We start from the raw sequence: 23,196 nt of genomic DNA on the forward strand, positions 1-23,196 counted from the left end.
GTGTAGATGTATGGCTACTCAAATATTCCTCGTGAACATTAAAAATGAAAAGCAATATGAATATTTTTAAAAAGTACCTGTATTGCTTTATGTTCATAAGGAATATTTAAACATGTTTACTCAAAAATAAGTGCCATTTAGGTCATTGGACCTGTAGCTGTAATCCTGTGTAGACCTACTTGAATATAAGGCCCTTTTGAACTCAACTGTGCAACTGTACATAGGATATGAATGTAAAGCTTTAATTTCGTTCAAGCTATCTGCAGTTTATGCTACTTGTCAGTAATTAAGAAATAATAAAACACCTTATTTGGCTAACTTTGTTCTTTATAGTGCTATGCTATGCACTGTGGCTTGGATCCTAAGATAAGTTAAACTGCATGGAAGTCTACAGTCCTCCTCATCTTTCCTGCAGTTACCCCCCCTCCAGCAAGCAACTTCTGAGAGATGGCCCCTCCAGAATAATATGGATTGGGGGGTAGTGGTGACTGATGGCTTCATATCAGTGAAGCAGGGGAATCCGCTCCAGATTTCAGTCCAAACTTTCAAGGAGAAGCACCTTGGACAGCTCCTTCAAAGTCTTGACTAAAACCTGGAGCAGATTTCGCTGCCCCACTGATGTGGAGCCACCGGCCACCACTGATGGGGGCTGCTGGGAGAGGAGGGCATTACCTCAAATTGGACTTGAGAAAGTCCTCCCCCTTGTTCCCTACCCCATATTGTTTGGGGTAAAGAGGTGTTTTGGGGTGCAGGTGGCTGCAGAGGAGAGGAAGGGATGGGAAACATTCCTTAACTAAATTTCATGCCAATCAACTTATTTTAGGATCCAAGCCATTGTGCACTCACAAGGGCTACAACTTCACATCAGCTGTGAAAGGGATCAATGTGCATCCTACTCATTGTACAGGTTCATCTCTAATGGTTCATCTCTTTGTTCATCTTCTGAGATTCTGGTAGGTTTAACAGCTGCAAAACAGACTAGGATCCAACAAGAAAAGTGTCCTGCCATTACATATTCATACTTAGGGGGACTACACCTGTTGAATGATAGCCTGTTACACAGCTGTTAAAGGCACAGGGAAATAAACGTGGGCCCATCCGATGCTCACTGTTTCCTTCTACAGTATTCTGCCACATTATAAGTATTTAAATATTCTCATTGGAATGACATCACCTACTCTTCCTTCCCTCCATGTTTTAAGATGACCCCTCTTTGACTAATACAGTACAGCTCAGTGGCTACAACAAAAGAACTGAGTATGCTTTATTCTTGTCAGCCCTAGAGCTATTTTGCACCATTGCAGATTTCTCCAACTTAGTAGTAAACAACACAGCCTCGATCAGTATTAGTTACTACATGTTTACCCTACCCTCCTCTAAACTCAGGGCAGCATTCATGGCTTCCTCAGCCACCACTCCCATTAGCACTAGTACTGTATGAAGTCGGCTAGGTGGCTAGTCTTGTTATAGTGGTCTGGGGTATTAAAAATAAGGCAAAACACCAGACCACTTCACTCTCTGGCCCTCTTTTTCCCTAATACAGACCCATTTTACCCATCTTTTCTACAGAGGTCTGGCAGCATTCAGCTTCTGTTGCTGCAGCCGGGTCTTGCGCCTATTTGGTACGGAAATCTGACAAGAACTGGAGAATTTTCTCGGGCCCGCAGGTTTCCTGCCCGCTTGTATTCAATGCGCTTGGGAGCACCGGAGAACCCTGGAGAAGGAACGATGGAAGAGGAGCACACGGGAGAACCGCTAAGGGGTGGGGCGATTTGCTTGCATACCATTGCAATACGGCCAGGCAGCAAGTAGAGCGCTCCCGGGTCTCGGTGCTGCTAAGAACAATTTGTCAGCTCGGGAAAGTCTCAGTCTTACGTTCCTTGAGCACCATTGAAGCCAGTGAGATGAGCTCCACGTAAACATGCATGGGATTGAATTCCAAAGATTGGGTTGCATAGGACTGAGTTGCACAGACTGCACAGGCCTTTCTCAGTCTCGGAGGATAGAATCATCATGCTGCTTGGAGAACGGGAAGGGCATCAGCGGCAGATTAGCGCGGCTTCCGCGATTTATTTATTTAAATAATTTATGTGTTGCTTTTTTATTTAATCAACGACAACACACATCTCAGACTCTGCTCCAGAGGGTCTGTCTCAGTGGTCGCGGCTGCAGACACGCGAGCCTGCCTTGTACATGTATAATTCATGGATGTGAACGTCGGAATGTTGCATTCATGTAAAGGTGTCGAAGGCCGCTTTGTGTAATCCTATGTACAATGAATTTTAAGGAGCTTCCGTGTAGACACGGATAGGACTGCACTGGTACTCGCAGATTTATTTATTCTTTCATTCATTTATTGCAAAGACTGCTTGCTACAAATAACTACAAACCCCATAAATCAAAGCGAGAATGGCGGGACGTAATTTTTGCGCTTGCGTAGTAAGTGCTCGCGACGGGGTGGGGCTAAGTTTTCGTCCTTTCTCTTTTTCTATTAGCCTTCCTAATACAACGCCGGAGTTTTTGATGGTGCGCGCGCAAGTTGTGATTGGAGTCGGCACGATGGAGCGTCGTCGTCGGCTACAAGTTGTTACCCTGTTTCTGTTTGTTCTTTACTGGGAGAATAGCTCAGCAGGTGAGGGTTAAGTAATGCTGATGGGACCCTGATTTCAAGAGGGATTGTATTTGTTATATATATATGCAGCCCCTATACGTCATTTTCTCGCAAATGCTTCTTGTTGCCAAAGCTTTGTCTAGCAGAAAGCTGCTGTGTGTGACCTACGGACGCCAGTATGAGGTAGGTGGGTAGGTAGGTGGATAGGTGGGTCTGAAATGGTTGCTCGTCGTTTCCGAGCCCAGTCGTCTGGAACAATATCGTGCTCGAAGGCCAAAATAGTATTTCTTTATCAGCTCCTTTTTCTTTGTTCTTGCTAAAAAATTAAAGTTTCCTAGAACTTCCCTATAGCATTCTACTGCAGATCAAACGATGCATCTACAGCTAGTGGCGATACTACTCTTCAACAAGCAGGAATTCATTTACCAAATTTAAATGCTAACTTTAGTGTGTGCTTTCCGTGTGTGTGTGTGTGTGTGTGTATGTGGTGGCCTAATGGAACTTCTGCTCATAAAAAATATGATTACCATCTTCGTTTTTGTAATTGTTTTTTTCTCTTGCTGAGTTAATGGCAAAGCAGACTTGGAGGCAAAATCTTGTAAGTGATCCCAGCTGCAGATTTACATAAATGCCCATTTCAGACACTCTTGGAATGTATTGTCTCCATCAAACATTCAGGAGCAGCAGTAAAATAAGACTACTTTTAGTATTAATGTGTCAACACTTACAACATACTACACAGTTTCCTTCTGTTGGCATCAGCATAGGTGATAGTAGATTCTTTGTGAGTCCGGATAGTCTTCCCTCAAGTTCCTGTTTGCAGAAACACAAACCATGCATATCAATAGAACAAGCACACACAAAAGTAGAGGGGGGAAGAGGACTGTACAATGGACTCTACAACAGTTTCAAAAACTAAATTTGACACAGTGCAATTCTACACATGTTTATTCAGAAGTAAGTCCCAGACTGTATTAGCGTGGCTTCTTCTGGTAAGTCAATGTGTTTTTGGATTGTATGTGCGTTATAATAATAATAATAAAATTATAACCCACAATTCTTCCCAGAAGGAGTCTAGGGCAGCAAACAAATGATAAAACACTAAAAAAAACTATAAAATACATTAAAAACAAAAAAGCTTAAAAAAGCTTTAAAAAAAGCTTAAAAACATCTTTAAAACGCTTTCATCTTGTCCAAGCCGAGCTGTTAAGGGTTTAAAACAGTTTTCCTGTAAGAGATTATCCCTTTTCCTCACTAGATTATGTCTCAGAAATGAGTATGCAACTCCACCAGTCTCATGTGGAAAAGTGAAACCAGGAAGGTAGAAAACAGAGAACCCACCAGCCTCTTGCGTTGGCATTGGTCTTAAGGTACATGAGGTCACTACTGTGCTGATGTCAAGCAGGTCTAGGTCTGGTTATTGGTTAATGCCTGGATGGGTGGCCTCTTGGGAATAACATATGTGCCTTGGGTTCTGCAGTGGAAGAAAAGCAGGATATAAATGTAAGAAAGTAAATAAATAATATTCCTTCCTTCCTCCAAAGAGTTCAGGGTACCTTACGTTAATGATACACGGAAGGTTAATAAAGTTGGCCAAAGCTGTTGCAGAGAAACAAAACTCTTTGAGAAGGGATTCAGTAGGGAAACACTATAGTACATTAAGGGAGTGTCAAAAAAATCCTGGGGCACGAAGAAACAGTGGGGGAGTTTATTATTCATTCTTCTCCTTATGTCGGTAACCAGGTGCACCCACAAGGGGTTCACAGCATGTTCACTAAAGCTGCTGTGGGTAAGTAACTGAATAGGAGGGTGGACCCCGACCATTCTTGCCACACATACAGCACACATGAGAAAGGTTTGGGCAGCCTGCATTGAAACCTTGTTGATGAGCAATGGGACTTCCTGATGACTGTGGCAAAACTGACCAGAATATAATCCTGTTTATGTTTCAGATACAAAATGGAAGAAATACATGGTTCAGATCGACAGAGCTCTGATGAACTACAAACCATGTATGCAGGCAAACTGTAGCTGTCATCAAAGGTAAGGGGCCAGCATGATCCAGATAATATTTACAGGGTTAGTAACATTAGTTCAGTGGTAGAACACATCCTACATATACAGAACAGTTAACCCCTGGCATGTCTAATGAAAAGGGCCTCTTGTTGTCAGGGCTGGGAAAGAGTGTTTTCCTGATATTGAAAAGCCACTTCCATGCATCAACAATACATTGTTATCCATAGTGTCTCTTTACAAAGGACAACTCTTTCATAATAGATACCTAATATAATAAAAATACTTCAGTATCAAAATCATTCATTCACATTTCATTTCTAAGAGGAAGACACCTGACCTTGAGGTGATTGCGAGCCCATAAAGAGTCTTGAAGGGAGGCAGGGCCAAGACTCAGTTCCAGGTATTGTGGGACCAGGATGACCCACACACAGTTAGATCATAGGAAGTTGCCTTGTACGGAGTCAGACTACACTCCATCTAGCACCATTTTGAAAACTGAGTTATGTGTGCAACGTGAGATATGACACCATTTATGCAATTAGTTATTGTGAATGCTATTTTTAAGAGTAAATAGCACAGGTGGGGCCCTGTTCTGGATTTAAAAAGGAAGGAGATTTAACCCTTGGTCTCCTGCTGAGGCCTCAGTCCAGATTAGCACCTCCCCACCTGCCATTTGTTCTCAAAAACATGCACAAATACAGCCTGTTCACACGGTTGCTAATTGCACGTCATGCCTAGTTTGGACTTGTATCAACTTGAAATTATTATTATTATTGTCTATTTAGTTTAGGAGTCACTTGTTACAAACAAAGTCTTAATAGCGACTTAAAACCAGAATAAAATACAATACACAACAATATATCAATTAAAAATGTGACATGTTAAAAATGTTAATGCAGAACAAAACAGAAGAACAGAACTGAATTAATATTCCTACAGTGACAGAAGCAGGTCTGTTAAAACATAGGATCTAACCTGTTTGTGCATCTGTTGATAAAAAGTAGATAGCAAATATGGTAGCTTTGTGCTTCGTAGGTGGAAGCTTGGTGGACCGATGGCCTTAATAGAGGCATCTCCCTGTTTTAGCTTCTCTCTATATACAAGGCAGCAAGTGCTACTCATCTTAAAGCAATGAGAGATTGTTCTAAACCTTCCTGCGCTAAAATCTCTTCCTTGAATGACTTAACTGTTGTTATACTAATTTTCCCTAATGCGTTTAATGGTGGATATAATTTCTTTCCCCTCAAGAGTTAGGGAACAGGACTTGGCTCCCTTCCGAGAGGGGATCTCTGAGGAGTTGCTGTCAGAAACAATCAGTCAAAGGCTTGGGACGCACTACCAAATCATTGAGAGGAAGTTGTACCGTGAGCATGATTGCATGTTCCCTGCAAGGTGAGAGCAATAGAAAATCTATCCGAGAGAATGAAACCCAGGAAAATCTCCCTAGCCTCCTTAACCTATGGGTTGCTGAGCAGAAAATGTCTGAAAGGGCTAAATTCCAATGTAAGAGGAAGAAACTGATGAGGCATTGCCTTGCCTGAAATGTAGAAATTGCATTTGCTTTTGTGAGAAATCAATATTGACGTGGCACTTTAGTTGTGTGAGGAGGTGATATGGGTTAGAAGCTGAAAGAAATCTGGAATTAATGCCTCTTGGGAACAAGGATAATTGAAAGGGATAACTTGCACAGTTGTCTAAAACGGGCTTGTGTCTGCACCCAGCTTGGTTTATAGAAGTAGTAAAGAATAAACAACACCAGCATTCACAAAATTATTGAACAGTGTTGCTATGCATCCCTGCTGTTTTTCATTTCGTACCAGTCCCTGGGCCTTCATTTGTGTTGCCATGCTGTTCTTACGGGTATAAAAGCCTTTCTCTTCCCTGTGTTTGGCGACTTCCGCCTCAGGTCAGAACCCACTAGCCTTGTCTGAATTGCCTTGGCTCCCTCTTATTCTTTCCTATACCATTCCCTGCTATTTGTGTTGATCACTTGTCTGCCTTGGCTCCTGTCTTGGCCTTCTGGGGATGGATGCTTGACCCTTCAGTGCGGTGTAGTGGTTTGGGTGCTGGATTAGGATCAGATTCTCACTCAGCCACCAAACTCGCTGGATGGCCTAACCTACATCACAGGGGAGGGTAAAAATGCAGGTGGTGGAGGAGAATCCTCTACGCTGCCTTTTAGTCATTGGGGGGAGGAGGCATAACAGCAGGGTAAATAATTGTTCTCAGGAATTCCAGCAACATCTCTCTGTGTTAGGTCAGTATTATTTTCCTGTGTTGAACTGTATGGAGTCCTGTATGACAAATGTGGTGTAGAGGTAGACTGCTGAAGGAGAGAGAGGGAGAGTTGCCCGCTTGAGTCACCCAGAGAGTTCTTGTGTGAACCTCAAATTCAGGACTTCCTGACTCGGTTAACTCAAACTCTTATACTAGTATGTTCCTCACATCTCACGGGGGTAGTTCCTTGAGTTTATTTGAATTTATTTTCATGATGGTATCAGTCCTTAGGATACGGAGTTCTGCCACATGGATAAGTAATTCCATCGACATCTATACAATATTCGATTACTGGCACTTAAGGTAGCCAAAACTGCACTACCCATGCATTAGAAGGATGTATTGGCAGACTTGGGGAAAGCTTTCTTACTTTCTTAAGTAAAAAAGTCTTGCCCCCAGTGTGTGTGGGCACTCAGTCACCATGGAATGTGAACTGTCTTTTGAGAGAGACATCTGAAAACTGGGTGGATTTGGGGCAGGGTGTGGGTAATGGAATGGGATCTCAATGATGAGGGCATGGTTGAAACACTGAAATGGGGTGCTTCATTTTGTTATAGGTCTCACTTGTAATGAGCAGTTCTCAAGACTATCACTTTTGTGTGTTGCTATCTGCAGATGTAGTGGGGTTGAACACTTCATTCTGGAAATTATTGACAACCTTCCAGATATGGAGATGGTAATCAATGTCCGAGACTACCCCCAGGTGCCCAAATGGATGAAACCGAAGGTACCTGTCTTCTCCTTCAGTAAGGTGAGAGAAAGAAGAGCTGACACCCCCTTAGCCATACTGTGTGGGGACTGCTAAGACATTCATTTGGATCTGTTGCATTGCTGAGACATTTTACTGCCACTAATGTGCTGCTCTGTTCATTTTCTGAAAGACTTTGGAATACTACGATATTATGTATCCTGCTTGGACTTTTTGGGAAGGGGGACCAGCCGTTTGGCCCATTTATCCAACAGGCCTGGGACGTTGGGATCTCATGAGAGAAAGCCTCAAAAGGTATATTTCTGGAGAGAAATATGTTGTTTTTAAAGAGAGAGACCCTCAATCTTAACATTGCATTCTGTTTTGTAACTGAGCCTTTTTTTTTTGTGGAGCTAAATTCTTCCGTCTGGAACATGTTCAGAAATAAATCATACCTTGTAAAATGGAAGTATCACTTTTTGTACAGCATTGTGGTACAACAGCAGGAGGTGTGCAACTGCACAGCGCCAACCTCCCCGCTGCCTCTCCTCCCCCCTCCCTGTAAACTGCAGTGATGCCTGTGCCAGGAGGTTAGGTGTGTGCTGCCAGCTGCTCCTGGTACCTTTTGGATCCAACCTAAATTGGTTGAAGATAAGCGTATTGACTTTGAAAATAAATTCAATTGGGATGTGCACACACGCACGCCTGATGATAAGCTTGACTATTTGCTTAACAGGCAACTGCTGTGAAAGCTTAAAATTTCCTGTAGTGAAGGAAATACACTGATTCTCAAACGTGAGTCAGACCAATCAGTTTCTCCCCATTGTCCTCAGTTTTAGAAGTGAAGGAAGTGGCACATGAACAGAATTGTAAAATACCTTGCTAGAATGATGGGTGGTCCACTAATATCATGGGGCAGAGCCTGCTTAGTTGAGATTACTTTACCTAAAACCAAAGAAGGGATTCTGAGAAATAGGATGAATTTTTGTGTGCTTCTCTTACTAAGAAGTTCTGGTCATTGTTTTAATATCATGTTCTGATCAAACTATCCTCAGCTCTGCAGAAAAATGGCCCTGGAAGAAGAAAACTTCGAAAGCCTATTTCCGAGGGTCCAGGTGGGTTTGTGCAGTTTCCATATCCTAATACCTTAATCGCATATGGAGTTCAGCTTCTTGTCACCCTTGCTCTACTTCATAGTAGTAAATAGTTTGATCTTTCACTGAGAATGTACTTTAACAGATTTATGTGTGGTTTCTTGTGATAGGACAAGTTCAGAGCGAGATCCTCTCATTCTTCTCTCTCGAGAAAATCCAGACCTTGTTGATGCAGAGTACACGAAAAACCAAGCCTGGAAATCTGAAAAAGTAATTGGTCTTTAAGTTAGCTCTTTCCTTTCTGTTAGAAAAGGGATATTCTTCTATTTAATCATTCTTTAAAAGTCTGGCTTTAGCAGTCAGAGGGCTTCCACTTGACACATTCATAAGATCACACTCTAACTCTGTTATCTTGGAATAACTACCACTTTGTGATTCCATACTTGTCATCTCTAGCACAGGTTAAGATCCCCACTTCAGCAACAAGTATGTATTGAAAAGGTGAGGGAGTTGTCTCCTGTTTATTATTCTTTAGTTCTCCTGGGTGCCCAATTTAAAAGTGCTACTAGGCATGTAAAACAAAAACATTAACCATGTGGAATTATTCACAGCTGGTGCCATGTTTAAATCAAGTCTTGGTGCCTGCATCTGCAGTGATAATACATTAGAGCAGCATGCACCTTGGGTTCTGGGTTCACATCTTGCTGATGGCACCTTGATTTGAACATAAAGTTTTGTGTGCTCAGTGTCACAGTTTAAACCAGGGAGGTTACATTAAGATGGGTAGGGAACATTTTTCAGATTGAGGGCCATACTCCATTCTGGGCAACCTTCTGGGGGCCACATGCTGGGAGCTCAACAGAAAAGTTGGCAGAGCAGCAAATGTGACTAGGTTAGCTTCTACATACGCTCAGACACTCTTATATTCCATCCAGGCAAGCAAGTGGCATTATTAGAGTTCAAGGACACCCCAGTCAGGCAATAACATTTAAGGAGAGAGCAAAGTAAGGCTGATTAGGGGTGTGGCTTAGGGAGTGGGGGTGTGGCTGAGGAGTAGACGTTAATTGGGGAGAGTCCTGAGGGCCACATAGAGGCCTAGAGGGCCACATTTGGCCACTGCGCCTAAGATTCCCTACTCTTACCTTAAGAGGTAACAAATCAATGTATGGACTTAACTTGTTCATGCTTAATATATTTGTAGGTTGGTTATGTCCCTATAGGAATATGTTATTTATTATTTATTTATTACATTTATACCCCGCCATTCTTTTCATGATAGAAACCCAAGGTGGCTTACATGTGGTTCCCAGGCAGGCTCCTATCCAGGCACTGACCAGACCTGATCCTGCTTAGCTTCAGCAGGGTGCTGGCCTCATGTACCTTCACACCATAGCCTGGGAATACATAGATAAATTCTGTTTCTCTTCTCATCAGGTATCTCATATCTTGCTGGCTGATTCATTTTTCATGAAGATGCTCAGTTTGTCTTATGTCATAACTAACCATTCTAGTGTTGTGGGCAGACCTCAACTAGTTTTTGCTGATGTCTTATTTTGTGGCACGCCAGTTTCATCTCTCTGGTTAAGAGCCCATGCTGCCAGCTCTAATTATGTTGGGTCTGAGTGTATATGTTGCATGTTCTGGAGGACATAATTTGGAACTTGTCTTCTCAAATGCTGGCCTTGCATTGCATGGTATAGAAGACGAAATAACCGGTAGTGGGATTGCCACTTAGATGAAGATGAGTGTTTGCTGTGAAGCTGAAGAATCCACTGAGCCTATAACTGACCATTTCTGTGCTCTGAAATGCTCTGCATTGTGAGGAAACTGTGTGCAGTGGCAATTTCTTTATAAGAAACGTGTGATGAGAGGACTTTGGCCATGTCTTTGACAGCACTAAGTTAAGTATGAACCATCAAATACACTCAAGTCAGAAAAATGGGTTAGGAAAGACCACTGTTTTTTGTAATCTTAAAACAAAAAATTAATGCATAGCTTGAGCCTATGCATGTTTACTTGGAAGTAAATCTCATTCAGTTCAGTGAGACTTACTTCCAAGTAAGTGTGTATAAGATTGCATACTTAGAAATACGTGGGCTATTACCTAGGGCTATGCTAGGTTCCCAGAATAGGGAATCTAATTGTGTCCTACTGAAAACTTAAATCCAGAAGAGGCTATACTTGTGTTTATTGTATATCATTTTGGTTGGTGTTGGTAGGAAGGTGATTTATAACAACTATTTAAAATAAATATCATTTTTTTGTTCTTAAAGGACACCCTTGGGAAACCACCTGCTAAGGAAATCCCACTAGCAGACCATTGTAGATACAAGTAAGTAATTGATTCAGACCACAATCCTATATTCAGATACCTGGGAGGAAGTTCCATTGAACTCATTAGAATTTACTTCTGTGTAGACATGCATAGAATTGCATTATTTGCCTAGTACAGGGGTGGGGAACCTCTGGCCCCCAGGCTAATATTGGCCTGCCAGATGTCCAGTTTGGTCCACAAGGCCATTCTCTGTGAATCACTTGCACCTGCCAATCTGTTGATGTCATTTGTGACATCAGTTGATCTATAGGAGGACAGGGTTCGATTTTGCATTGGCTGCAGGAGATTTTAACAGCAGGCTTCTTTCTCACGCTTCCCTTAGAGTGGAAGGGGGGGGAGCAAAAGGGAGAAAGAACCTTTCCCCTCTTCATCCCTCTGCTGCCAGTGTGGGAAGTGACCCTTGTGCTGCAAGTTCCCAAGTACCCAACAGCCGCGAAGCTGTTGGGCACTTGGGAACCCCCACAAGGTATTTTGACAGGTGGGCACTCTGCCTACCTTTCAAATTTGACCTTCGAGACCGACCCTGATAAAGATCTGACCCATTATTTATTTATTTAATTTGTATCCCACCCTTCCTCCCAGCAGGAGCTCAGGGTAGCAAACAAAGCACTAAAACACTTTAAAACATCATAAAAACAGATCTTAAAATACATTAAAACAAAACAGCATTAAAAACATTTAAAAAAACAACCTTAAAAAAAGGGTTTAAAGCATTATTAAAAACATATTAAGCCATAGAGCCAAGAAGATCCTCCTCCCTTTGGTCAAGAACGTATTGAAACATTTTCATCTCTCCATGCTGTACTATGTAGAAATAGATACCAGAAGTATAGCTAGGCCATAGAAATTCTCCATTACCTGCTAGCTGCCAGGCAGGGTGTCCACACCATTTCTCTTCATGCTGCTGCGATTGTCACTTTTTGCCTTGGTTCGGGCTTTGTCGTGAAAGAGAGAATCTCCCAATAGTTATTGCCCTGACTTGTTTTACGGGCAGGAATATGTACATTTTGCTGGTGCCACGCAACTTTAACTTCCCAAATAATCCCACCTCTTTACATACAGTGGTGGCATCTTGAATTGGTTGTCTACTCCACTCCTTATGAAAACTTTCTGTCATAGCTGTGTTAGTTACTGTAATTTAAGTAAGACATTCAAGGAATCCCAAAGAACCACAAACCCTCCCCGGGCGCCACTCAGTGATAATACGTAGCTGATATGATTATACTCCATAGAATATCTGCAATTCTTCTGATGCAGTGAACCCAAGGCACACTCATCTCAAGTCCCTACACTGTGAAATATTCAGTGCCATATGTAGTTGATGATCTTGCAATACTAGTGTATTAAATTACTTCCCTGGGGTCTTTTGGGAAGAGCAGAATGGTGCCTGGAATAGAAATTAAGGATTCCGAGTTGAAGTTTTTTTCCAAGTGGAGGAGCTGCTGCTTCATGTGTGTTTTGATGCTGCATCCTGTGATCCCCCTGCCTCCTACAGACAAAACCTGTGCTGCAGTTGCTAACATTCAGGCACTGGTGGGGGTTTTATCTGAAATATCTCTTAGAATTTATAAAAATGTGCCCTTACAGAGTATTTATTTATAGGAACTCACTAGGAGTAAGGATTCAAACTAAAGTGCATACCTCTATTACAGACAGAGCAACTGTGGTTGCTGAACGTTTGATTAGCTGCTTTTGATTGTGGATACTTTGTGGCATGATTCAAATGGCATATAGTCTTACTGTATGATCCTTTTGTTAAGAACTTAATGTAGTATGCAGGTTAAGGAAGAAAAGTCACCCCCTTCTCATAGAATTGGAGGAGGCCTTGTAGACCATTGGGGGTAGCCAATTTGGTGCCCTCCAGATGTTGTTGAGTTACAACTCCCATCATCCCTGACACACTGGCCATTCTTGCTAGGATTGGTGGGAGTTGTAGTCCAACATCTGGAGGGCAGCACGTTGGCTACTCTTGATTTGATCCAACCCCCATGCTTGATGCTGGAAATGTTCCACTGTCACTTTTATTTGAACTATGATCACAGGATTGCAGGTCTTTAAAAAGCATACAAGCATTTATTTCATTCAAGTATATTATTTAGCAAGACCATGTCATAAGAGGTTTGAATCCCTAGAAGAATGAAATACACCTAGTTGCATAATCCACTTTTGTTCAGTGATGAAGTCAATGCGCTAATTACTGGAGGAGAGGAAATATGGCATATTCTTTATTACACAGATACCTCTTCAACTTCCGAGGCGTAGCAGCCAGTTTCCGCTTCAAGCACCTCTTCTTGTGTGACTCTCTGGTGTTTCATGTTGGGGAAGACTGGCTGGAGTTCTTCTACCCACAGCTGAAACCTTGGGTTCACTACATCCCAGTCAAATCCGATCTCTCTGATGTGAGGTGAGAATCCGCAGTGGCTCAATAACCTCTCCTTGCGTGTTGGTGTAGGAAGGTAAATATACTGTTGAAGCTTCCAGACCAGCTGTTTGTTGAGCATTCATGATGATATGTTTGCCTAACTTGCACAGAGGTTATGACATTACTTGTTTATTAAGCATTCTTCCTGATATGTTCACACTGAAGTTTTGTGACTTTACCAACTAGCAGATATTGCACACTTTCTAGTGCAATTTTCCATCACTTTTTGTGATTAGGAAAGTAGCAGGATAATTACACTCAAAAGTGCAGGACAACAGACAAATTTTGTGCAAATAAATAATCTATCTGGAAGCATTGTGTCTCTTTCTATGCAACAACAGGGCTTGGCTATATTGACAGTGCAGTGATAGAACATGGAAATAAATTTATTGTGTCACATTCCAAAGATGACGTTGTAGAATGGCATGACAGTTTGTTGATTTCTGCAACAAAGGGATGTATATGTCTCATTTTCTCTAAAGGAACGCCAAAAGTAAAAAGAACACTGCATGGTAACCATAGAGGAAACATTGGTATACTTGCAACACCTGTCAAAAAAGAGCATGTCCTAGATGCTGGAGTGATGCAGTAAATGCTAAGGTGGTGCAATTGAGTAGCTTCTCATGAGAAAGTTTCCTTGTACATTTTTACTGGCCAAAGGATAGTCCACTAAAAACTATTGGCAGTACTTAATCTCTTAAAACAACCGTGTTACAAATAATGTCTTTAGTTTAGCAATGGCAGTTTGCCCAATAACTTCCAAAATGTTGTCTAAGCATTCATATGTTGTGCAAAGCAAGGAAGTGCAAATATCTCAAATTTCTTGTCTTCAGTTCTGCCAAGAGAAGTGTAGAGAGGGGAAATGTGACAGACTTGTGCTTCCTCACCTTGTCTTTCGAGGGAAAGGTGGGCATTCTCTGTTTATTGGGACAAAACATGCATTCTCTCCCCCCCCCCCAAGATCCAGGAGTGTGAGGCAAGAAAGCACAAACCTCTCATTTCTCCTCTCACCACTTCTCTGGGACAACCAAAGCAGCTCTTGGAACATAGGAAGGATGCACCTGACCAAACACTACGCTCTGAATTCAGTCCTCTTTATTGGGTTCTGCCTTACTGAGCTGAATAGTAGAGTCTGAAAAAAGACCAGAACTTTCCCAAGCCATCTGCCTAGAAAAGAATGCTCCACACACCTGCACTCTTATATACCATAGCATGGCCAGAGTAGAAGTTAGTAAGACACACCATCACATCTTAGGGTATTTATGAAGCTTCCTGCTTCTGGTGATAACAAGTGAGTCAGCCACACCACCTATTGCAAGCATGAGGTTTTTGGTAGTGATAGGAAAGGGCCATTGCTTAGTGGCAGAGTGTCTGCTTTTCATGCAGAAAGTCCCTGGTTCAGTCCTTGGCATCTCCAAGCAGGAATGGGAATGGCCCCTGCCTGAAACCCTGGAGTGCCGCTGCCAGTCAGCATAGACAAGCTTGAGCTAATGGGCCAGTGGTCTGACTTGGTGTAAGGCAGCCTCCTACATTTCTAGTTGTGAAGTTGCTAGAAAAGGAGAATGGAACCTAATGAAGCTGGAGGGAAGAAGCCTAAAAAATAGGCTTACTGTTCCAGGCTTGCTACTAAGAAAGAAGGAAAGCAACAAGAGTTGCTGCTGATGTCCCTAAATACGGATTTACATCTTCTCTTCCCCACACCCAAATCCTGGCATTTAAAATTGAAGGCTCATGTATTTTAGGAGCTGCAACAGTATTGTCTGATTAAAAATGAGAGACCTAGTTTCAGTTTGACCCTAATTGTCCAGCCTTAACTGGACTCAAGGATCTGACTAGCAGTACTTTGATCTTTGTTTCAGGGAGCTATTGCAGTTTGTGAGAGAAAATGATGACATAGCGCAAGAAATTTCAAAGAGGTATGCTTTTATTATATAAGTGACTGTTGAGTAGCTTACATGAGGTGATTGTTCCCACTGCAGAGCACCAGTGACATATTTTGTGATGATTGGCAGAGGTCATACTTGTCATGAAAGCCTGCATCCAAATCCAAGATGGTTGTGTAGCAGGGAATTGTGAGATCTTCACAGGTTAACATTTGGTTTTTGCAATGAGGCCATGAGTGGCAGTTGTCTGCCCAGCTTCAGGGAGGATGTGTAATCAGAGGCCGAACCTAACACCTTCTTATCAGCAGAAGCCTGGCTCCAACAAGATCTAAAGTCTGGGAAGTTTTAGGAAAGATGTGTAATCAGAGGCCCAACTTAACACCTTTTTGTCAGCAGAGGTCTGTCTCCATGGAAGATGTGATGTCTGGCAGGCTTCAGGGAGGATGTACGATTTGGCCCGATTGGTTAATTGTCTTTGGCCTGTGGCTGGGGGATTTTGCCATAAGTATGGGCAGAAAACTCTAATTGTTGTTCCTCTGCTGGGTTCCATCATGCCTACTTGATGCTGCCCGGTGAGGTTCCATCTTACCATCGACTATCCTGGCTGTTATCTCTTTGATGAGAGGTGGCTAACCAACTGCAAGCCTTTTTTGTAAGTAGTAGCCCAGGCTAGCTAGTCTTTGTTGTTTTTCTATTGCAACTGAACTCCCTGTTTCACCTTGCCCCTCTTGGGTGTGGATATTAAGGAACCATTTTGCTGCTGTAACTGTGCACCTCTTTTATTCTTTAATAAACTTACTTCTATTTACCAGTGTGTATTCGTTCCAGGAGAAGGTCGGTTCTGAATTTGGTACTTTGACCTGACTGCTGTATAACTGGGGGTTTACCTAAGGCTCCAGGGCAAGAAGTGTCTCCTTGGCTCTTGCCCTTTGGAATTTCTGGCAAGTTTTCTGGGCTCTGAGTCTCCCCTTGGCTCAGAGTGGTTAACCAGTATAGGGGTGGTGGCAGCTATCTACCCTGCAGGGCTGTTGCGAGTGTGCACAGCCTTGGCAGAGAAGGATATCTTGCCAGGATCAATTGCCCTGGGTAGCGAATTGGCTCCTGGGACGGTGAAAGGCAGGGGGAGGACCCCCATCTGTCATCACAATACTAACTTTTAAAAGTAAAAATTGCAAACCTCAAAGGTACTGGTGTTCAGAGTCTTTCTGATCAGTAAAAGCATGATCAAGCCATCTCAAGTTCTTTCCTTCAATGGAAATATAGTGTGGTATTGTGTCCAAATATAATAGAGGATAAGGCATTTCGCCTTTTCTGAAAACGAAAGCAGAGAGTTGTATCCAGCTAAGTCGAAATCAATCTAAGTGTGATTTAGCAAGACATAACCCAAACAAAGCCCTGACTTGGGTGTATGCTTCGGGGTAAGGAGGAGGTGGAGGTATAACTAGCCCTCATAATTGTAAGGAGAAAATAAGCAAGGATCAGAATAAGGTAGGGCATTGTTATCAAGGAAGCAGTCGGCATAGCCGACTGTTGCTTTTAAAAAGAGCACTTCTGAACTGGGACAGTTACTGTGCTGATCACTGGTTAGTAGATGTATGGAGTGGGTACCCACATAACTGTTATAGTGGGTATGAATGTGCTCTCTGGGGCAGATACCACATTTCCTCCCCACAAAACTGCACTTTGAAGGCTAAGAGAATGTGAAATCTATGGCTGTGCATAACTGAGGAGATAGAAATGCCTTTTTTGCTGCCCAATAGATTGTACAGAAAGGTTCTTAAATGACAGAACTATTCAACTTCAGATGTTAGTAACCTGCTTCTGTCATTTGTTGATGTTAAATCATCACCATTGGGAAGCAGTTTGTTCTGTTACCTGCACAGCACCCAACTGCTAAAAGTATTACAGAACTATTCCCAATTGTGTGTGAGTGTGTGCATTTTGTTATTTAGGCTTGGGGAAACTTTTTTTCCCTGATGTCAAGGACTGCAGTTTAGTCTTCTAGGGTAATCTGTTTGGGGGGAAATGCAGCCTCTTGGTGGGCAGAGCCAAAGTCAGTGATAGGTGGAACCAGAGCCAAAAGTGGGTAGGGCCATCCTTTTTCTCTCTTTCTGCTTGACTTGCCCATCTTGTGTAGCCAAATTGCCCTTGCCAGAGGTCTGAACTGATTTGCCTTTAGACACATTTTCTCCACTCCATCCATCCATTTTTGCTTTCCCCCCTCTTGTCCTTCTCTAGGCCTCCCCCACCCCATGTGTATATATATATATTTATACGGTATAAACTATGTTTCTCTGCAGATGTGCCTTAAGCCACTTCTGCAAAGGAAGATTGTTTGCACCCCTGACTAGAAAGAATCAGGAGCATACTAAGTTCTTCTTTTTCATCAAAAAGTCATCAGTTTTGAATTCAAACAGTGCTGACTTTTTAATGCAGAGGAAGAATGCACTTCCAATTCTTCCATTTAGCCATGGGTTGGACATCCCCACACCTGGTGTGAGGATATATGATGTGAGGCAGGGGAAAGGTGTGCATGGTTGGTGTGCATGGTTTGCCCACAATGGCCTGGCAGGCTAACCTCTGAGACCTGGTGGGCGTAATTCCCACTACGGGGATAGTATAATCAAGATGAAAATCCTGTGGCACCTTAAAGGCTGACAAGTTTTACAATTTTGGGATTGAATGTGCCCATCAAATGTATGAAAGGTGACTGTAGCCCATGAAAGTTTATCCCATAATACCCTTGTTAAGTCTTAGCATGCCCTACAATTCTGCTGCAAGTGACTGACATGGCTTTTCCAGTGGAACTTCTCCCTATGAACATTCCTGGATTTTTTGGCTATTTAAACTATCATGGTTTCCCCCTGCAAACAGTCTGAAAGTTCTTGCTTAATGGGGGCAGAGAATTTTCTGGTAAAAATCCTCCCTCACAGATCTCCAGTTCCTTGAAGAGATGCACTGATTGTTAAGCCACTTTTCATCAGTAGATAAATGTTTAAGCTCTTGAGATATGAAAGCTCCTGACTGTAGGCATCTTTTTTGCTTCTCTGTCTTGCCTCTAGAGGTCGCCAGTTCATCATGGACCACTTGCAAATGGAAGATATCTCTTGTTATTGGGAGAGACTTCTCACAGAATACTCCAAAACCCTGACTTACAAAGTTAAATGGAAGAGTCACTACAATGAGATTTCACCCAGACTCTTGAAAACAGAACTGTAAAAAAACTGGTCCATTTCTGATTCAGGACCAAGACTCATGGACACTGTGAAATCCAAAGAGCTGCACGGTTTTGTTCAATGGAAGCTCTGTGTATCCTGCTGCCAAATCATGGAAGAAAAAAGTATTATTGTTACTTACTGTATGAAACTATTTTATCAGATCCAGGATTTTCTTTGATATCTTAAGAACAAAAGAGGAGCCTGCTGGATAGGCCAGTGGCCCATTTTGTCCAGCATCCTGTTCTCACAGTGGCTAATCAGATGTCCATGGGAAGCCCACAAGCAGGACCTGAGCATAAGAGCACTCTCCCCTCCCCCAGTTTTCAGCAATACAGTAGGGCCCCGCTTACCGGTGCTTTGCATTCCGGCGTTCCGCTAATGCGGTGGTGGGAAATTGCCCCTTTTAAAGCCAATTTAGCGATTTTACAACATTTTCACGTCATTTGTGCGCGACGGCCCCATTATAGTCTATGGGTCCCGCTTTACGGCAATTTCTGCTTTACGGCGGGGGCCTGGTCCCTAACCCGCCGTATAAGCGGGGGCTTACTGTACTGATTTTGAAATACTGGTCAAATAAATGTGGAAACTAAGTTCCACTGAATCCTAGTATTGCTTTGTGGTTTAATCCCTTTGAAAAGGAAACTTTTGTTACATTTAACTGATTCTCCATTTAACACCAGATTAATCCCACTATATGGGCGATACTAGCTTAATGGTGGGTGAACCATCTCTTGAATCATCATGGTGCAACATTTAATCCTGTGTCTAAACACTAGCTCTTTGCAACCCCAAGTGTACTGTATCACAATGACTAAGAAGGAGCAAGAAATTCATCCTCAACAAAAGTTGTTTGAACTAGACAGGGAGTTTGAAGTTCACAGCTATAAAAAGCATGCTCTGAATAAGAAATACAGTGCCTTGCAAATCAGACCCCTGACCAATGTTCTCATATTACTGAATTACAAATATACATTGTAATTTTGTTCTGTATGATATTTTAGTTTGAAATGCTGAAACTCAAAATCAATTGTAAGGTGGCATTGGTTTTATGTTGGGAAATGCTTGTAAGAAACAAAAAACTAAAACATGTTGCTTGCTTCAACCCCCACACATTAATATTTGGTAGAGCCACCTTTCGCTGCAATAACAGCTTTAAGTCTTTTCAGGTAGGTATGTACCAGCTTTGCACATGCTGTCAAGAGGGATTTTGGCCCATTCTTGGCAGATTCGCTCCAGGTCATTTAGGTTGGTTGGACGTCACTTGTGGACTGCAATTTTCAAAGAGCGCCACAGATTCTCAATGGGATTGAGATCAGGACTTTCACTGGGCCACTGTAGGACTTTCACCTTTTTGTTCTTGAGCCACTCCAATGTTGCTTTGGCCTTGTGCTTGGGATCATTGTCCTGCTCAAAAGTGAATTTCCTCTCAAGTGTCAGTTTTTTAGTGGACTGAAGCAGGCGCTCTTGCAGTATTTCCCTGTATTTTGCTCCACCCATTCTTCCTTCAATTGTAACAAGATGCCCAGTCCCTGCTGATAAGAAGCATTCCCACAGCATGATGCTGCCACCACCATACTTCACTGTAGGGATGGTGTTTCTTGAGGCATGGGCAGTGTTAGGTTTGTGCCACACATAGTGCTTTGAGTTTTGGCCAAAATGTTCTATCCTGGTCTCATCTGACCACAAAACCTTTTCCTACACCGCAGCTGGGGCACTCATGCATTCTGGCAAACTTCAGGTGTGCTTTCAGATGGTCCTTTTTGAGTAACTGCTTCTTTCTTGCCACTGTCCCATAAAGGCCAGTGTTATGCAGAGCTGTTGATATGCTTGACTGGTGTGCCATCACTCTACTCCCAGCCACTGAACTCTATCGCTCCTTCAAAGTGATTGTTGGCCTCTGTGGCTTCTTTCACAAGTCTTCTTGTTCGAGCGCTGAGTTTCGAAGGACGGCCTTTTCTTGGCAGTGCCTGGGTGTTGTGATGCAGCTTCCACTTCCTGATTATTGATCCAACTCTGCTGGGATATCCAAACACTTGGATATTATTTTGTACCGTTTTCCTAATCTATGCATTTGTAATACATTAGCACTCACTTCTGTAGCATGCTCTTTGGTTTTCATTTTCCTTCAGATCCACAGCCTGACCAATGATCCTTCAACAGTGGGGTTTTTATCCTGACAATGTGACAGCAACTTTAATGGTTCACAGGTGGGTGCCAATGGTAAGGTAACTGTCCTCAATAGGACAATTTCATTGTGTAGGAGCTTCCACAGCACAGGGGTTGAATACTTAAGCAAGCAGCATGTTTCAGTATTTTATGTTTCTTACAAACATTTCCCAACATAAAACCAATGTCACCTTACAATAATTGAATGTGAATGTCAGTGTTTCAAATTAAAATATAATACAGAACAAAATTACAATGTACCATTTGTAATTCAGTACTATGAGAGCATTGGTCAAGGGTCGGATTAATTTTGCAAGGCACTGTACATAGGCAAATAGGACTAGATAAGAGCATAGGAAACACCCCTAGATTGGACCAAAGGCCAGTCATTCTAAAAGTGGCTACCTGGATGTTTCTGGGAAGCTTATTAGGACCTGAGAGCAACTAGCTTCCCACACCTCTGCCACTGGCTGTCCCAGCTGTAGTACTGAGGTGCATGAACCAAGTTCAGAGTCTGGAATGAGATGCCCTTATAATGCACTGCTTAATCAATTATATGTACCTCTACTTGTATTTTTTATTCCAATTTCCCTACTGTTACTGTATAAGAAAATGTTGGATTTTCCTTCTAGTTTTGCCCATGTCCTTTCGGTAACATTTGTGTGTTGTTTCTCATAAGGGTGATTTTTTTACTTCCCTCAATATCCTTAGAAAATCACCAATATCAAAGTCTGGGTAATATGTGGATTGTTAAATTTTCATTCCATGCTTCTTCCAAGCTGCCTGGGGCAGTATGGGTGCTGGTATTCCACACGTCAGGGATGTGGAACCTGTGGCCCTCCAGCTCTTATTGGTCTCTCACTCTCATCAGGCCCACCCAGCATAACCAGTAGTCAGGGCTGCAGGTTCTCAGGCCTGCCCAACATGTTTATCCCCACAATAACCCTATGATGTAGGCTAGGCTGAGAAATGCTGGCCAGCTCAAATCACTTGGAGAACTTCATGGCTGAGTGGGAAACTGAACACAGTTCTTATGATCAAAACTAGACATTACATGGAAATCCATGATTAGACTCTCCCCACATTTTTTTTTAAATTAGCAGCCCGACATGGCTCACTTGAAAACAGGAAGTGATTCTCAAGAGTGTTTTAACTCTCTTTTTGATCTGAACTGCTTCCCTAAAGCTGCTATTAGCTTCAGAGAGGAAAAATGCCAGCACAGCAGATTGACTTGTTTCATCCTTCTGTTCCATTTGTGAGAAGTAACCTTGCCACTTATTCAAGGGTTGCTTCCATGTCACTGCGAAATATGGGGAGGAGTGAGAACATCTGCGGTGCTATGGAGCAAATGGCAGCCCTGCAAATGATGTTAAGCCATGCCACACCAACATGTTCTGCCATATGAAAATAGTTACCATGAGGTGTGATTTAAGAGGCTCCAAGGAGATAGCCAAATTGTGGGTTCCAGCTCTCGGAGCTCAAGTATGACTAGCTTCTCTTGTCTTGATTTTTTTGGTCTCAATGTCTAGCAAATGATCTTATAGTTCATTTTGCATTAATCAATGGTGTCCAGTTCTGCACTCACTGGGAGGAGGGGGAAACTTTGTGTAATGCTACCTTAACGATTGGCTGCATTTTCTGGGTAGGGTGTGTGTATGTGTAAAAGATAGATAAGCAGCGGTAACGCAGCCGATGCTCTGCTCATGGCCGGAGTTCAATTCTAATGGAAGGAGGAAGTCGAATCTCCGGTAAAAGGGGTCGAGGTCCACTCAGCCTTCCATCCATCCGTGGTCGGTAAAATGAGTACCTGGCATATGCTGGGGGGTAAAGAAAGGCCAGGGAAGGAACTGGCAATTCCACCCCATATATATGGTCTGCCTAGTAAACATCGCAAGACGTCACCCTAAGAGTCGGAAACGACTTGCACTACAAGTGCGGGAACACCTTTACCTTTTTTATGTGGTATACAGATACTGGAATTGCTGCTGCAAAGTATTCCTAAAATCTTTCTCAAACACTGATTACCTTCCTCACTGGACTTACGGGTGGTGAAAAAAATAACATAGCCTGACAGTTGAACAAATTTGGAGATGCTAGGTAAGGAAGAGGGACTGAATGTGAAAGAATTAACTCAGGAAATTAAATCATGTGGCATTATTGAGGTGAGTAGGGGAAAGAGGAGCAGGAATATTAAAAGAATAAGATTACTCTAAATTTATCTCCAGGGAAGAAGATTAATCTGGTGTGTTCTAAAACTCTTGTCTTTGAATAAAGATCTTTCAGATTAAAAGAAAAATGTGCTTTAATGACTGAATTAATCCCTAAATTGGAATTTTTTGTACAGTGACAACAAAGGACTTGGGCAGTTGACAGATGTTTCTCCATACATGTAAAAAACTATGTGCTAGTTGTCTTTAATTTTTTTCACAAACGTGTATTGGGCTGCATAGCTAGTGAGAAAGGAAATAAAATTAAGCAAGTCCTTT

The 23,196-nt window shown here is 42.4% G+C and overlaps 1 protein-coding gene across 2 annotated transcripts; it reads left to right on the forward strand.

The window, feature by feature from the left end:
- Window positions 1-1,824: 1,824 nt before the first annotated feature.
- On the forward strand, window positions 1,825-23,054 carry POGLUT1 (protein O-glucosyltransferase 1). Of its 2 annotated transcripts, XM_061627991.1 has the most exons (12): window positions 1,825-1,899; window positions 2,496-2,632; window positions 4,564-4,654; window positions 5,876-6,019; window positions 7,520-7,655; window positions 7,786-7,907; window positions 8,648-8,707; window positions 8,857-8,956; window positions 10,960-11,018; window positions 13,258-13,425; window positions 15,303-15,359; window positions 18,389-23,054. In XM_061627991.1, the coding sequence occupies exons 2-12, from the start codon at window positions 2,524-2,526 to the stop codon at window positions 18,543-18,545; spliced, it is 1,203 nt and encodes a 400-aa protein (XP_061483975.1). In that variant the 5' UTR covers window positions 1,825-1,899; window positions 2,496-2,523; the 3' UTR covers window positions 18,546-23,054. The 2 variants fall into 2 exon arrangements, with proteins under 2 accessions (XP_061483975.1, XP_061483976.1); XM_061627992.1 differs by lacking the exons at window positions 1,825-1,899; window positions 18,389-23,054 and having other exon boundaries at window positions 2,455-2,632; window positions 13,258-13,477.
- Window positions 23,055-23,196: the final 142 nt, after the last annotated feature.

This window comes from Rhineura floridana, chromosome 5, assembly GCF_030035675.1.
Source record: "Rhineura floridana isolate rRhiFlo1 chromosome 5, rRhiFlo1.hap2, whole genome shotgun sequence".
NCBI classification, from domain to species: domain Eukaryota; kingdom Metazoa; phylum Chordata; class Lepidosauria; order Squamata; family Rhineuridae; genus Rhineura; species Rhineura floridana.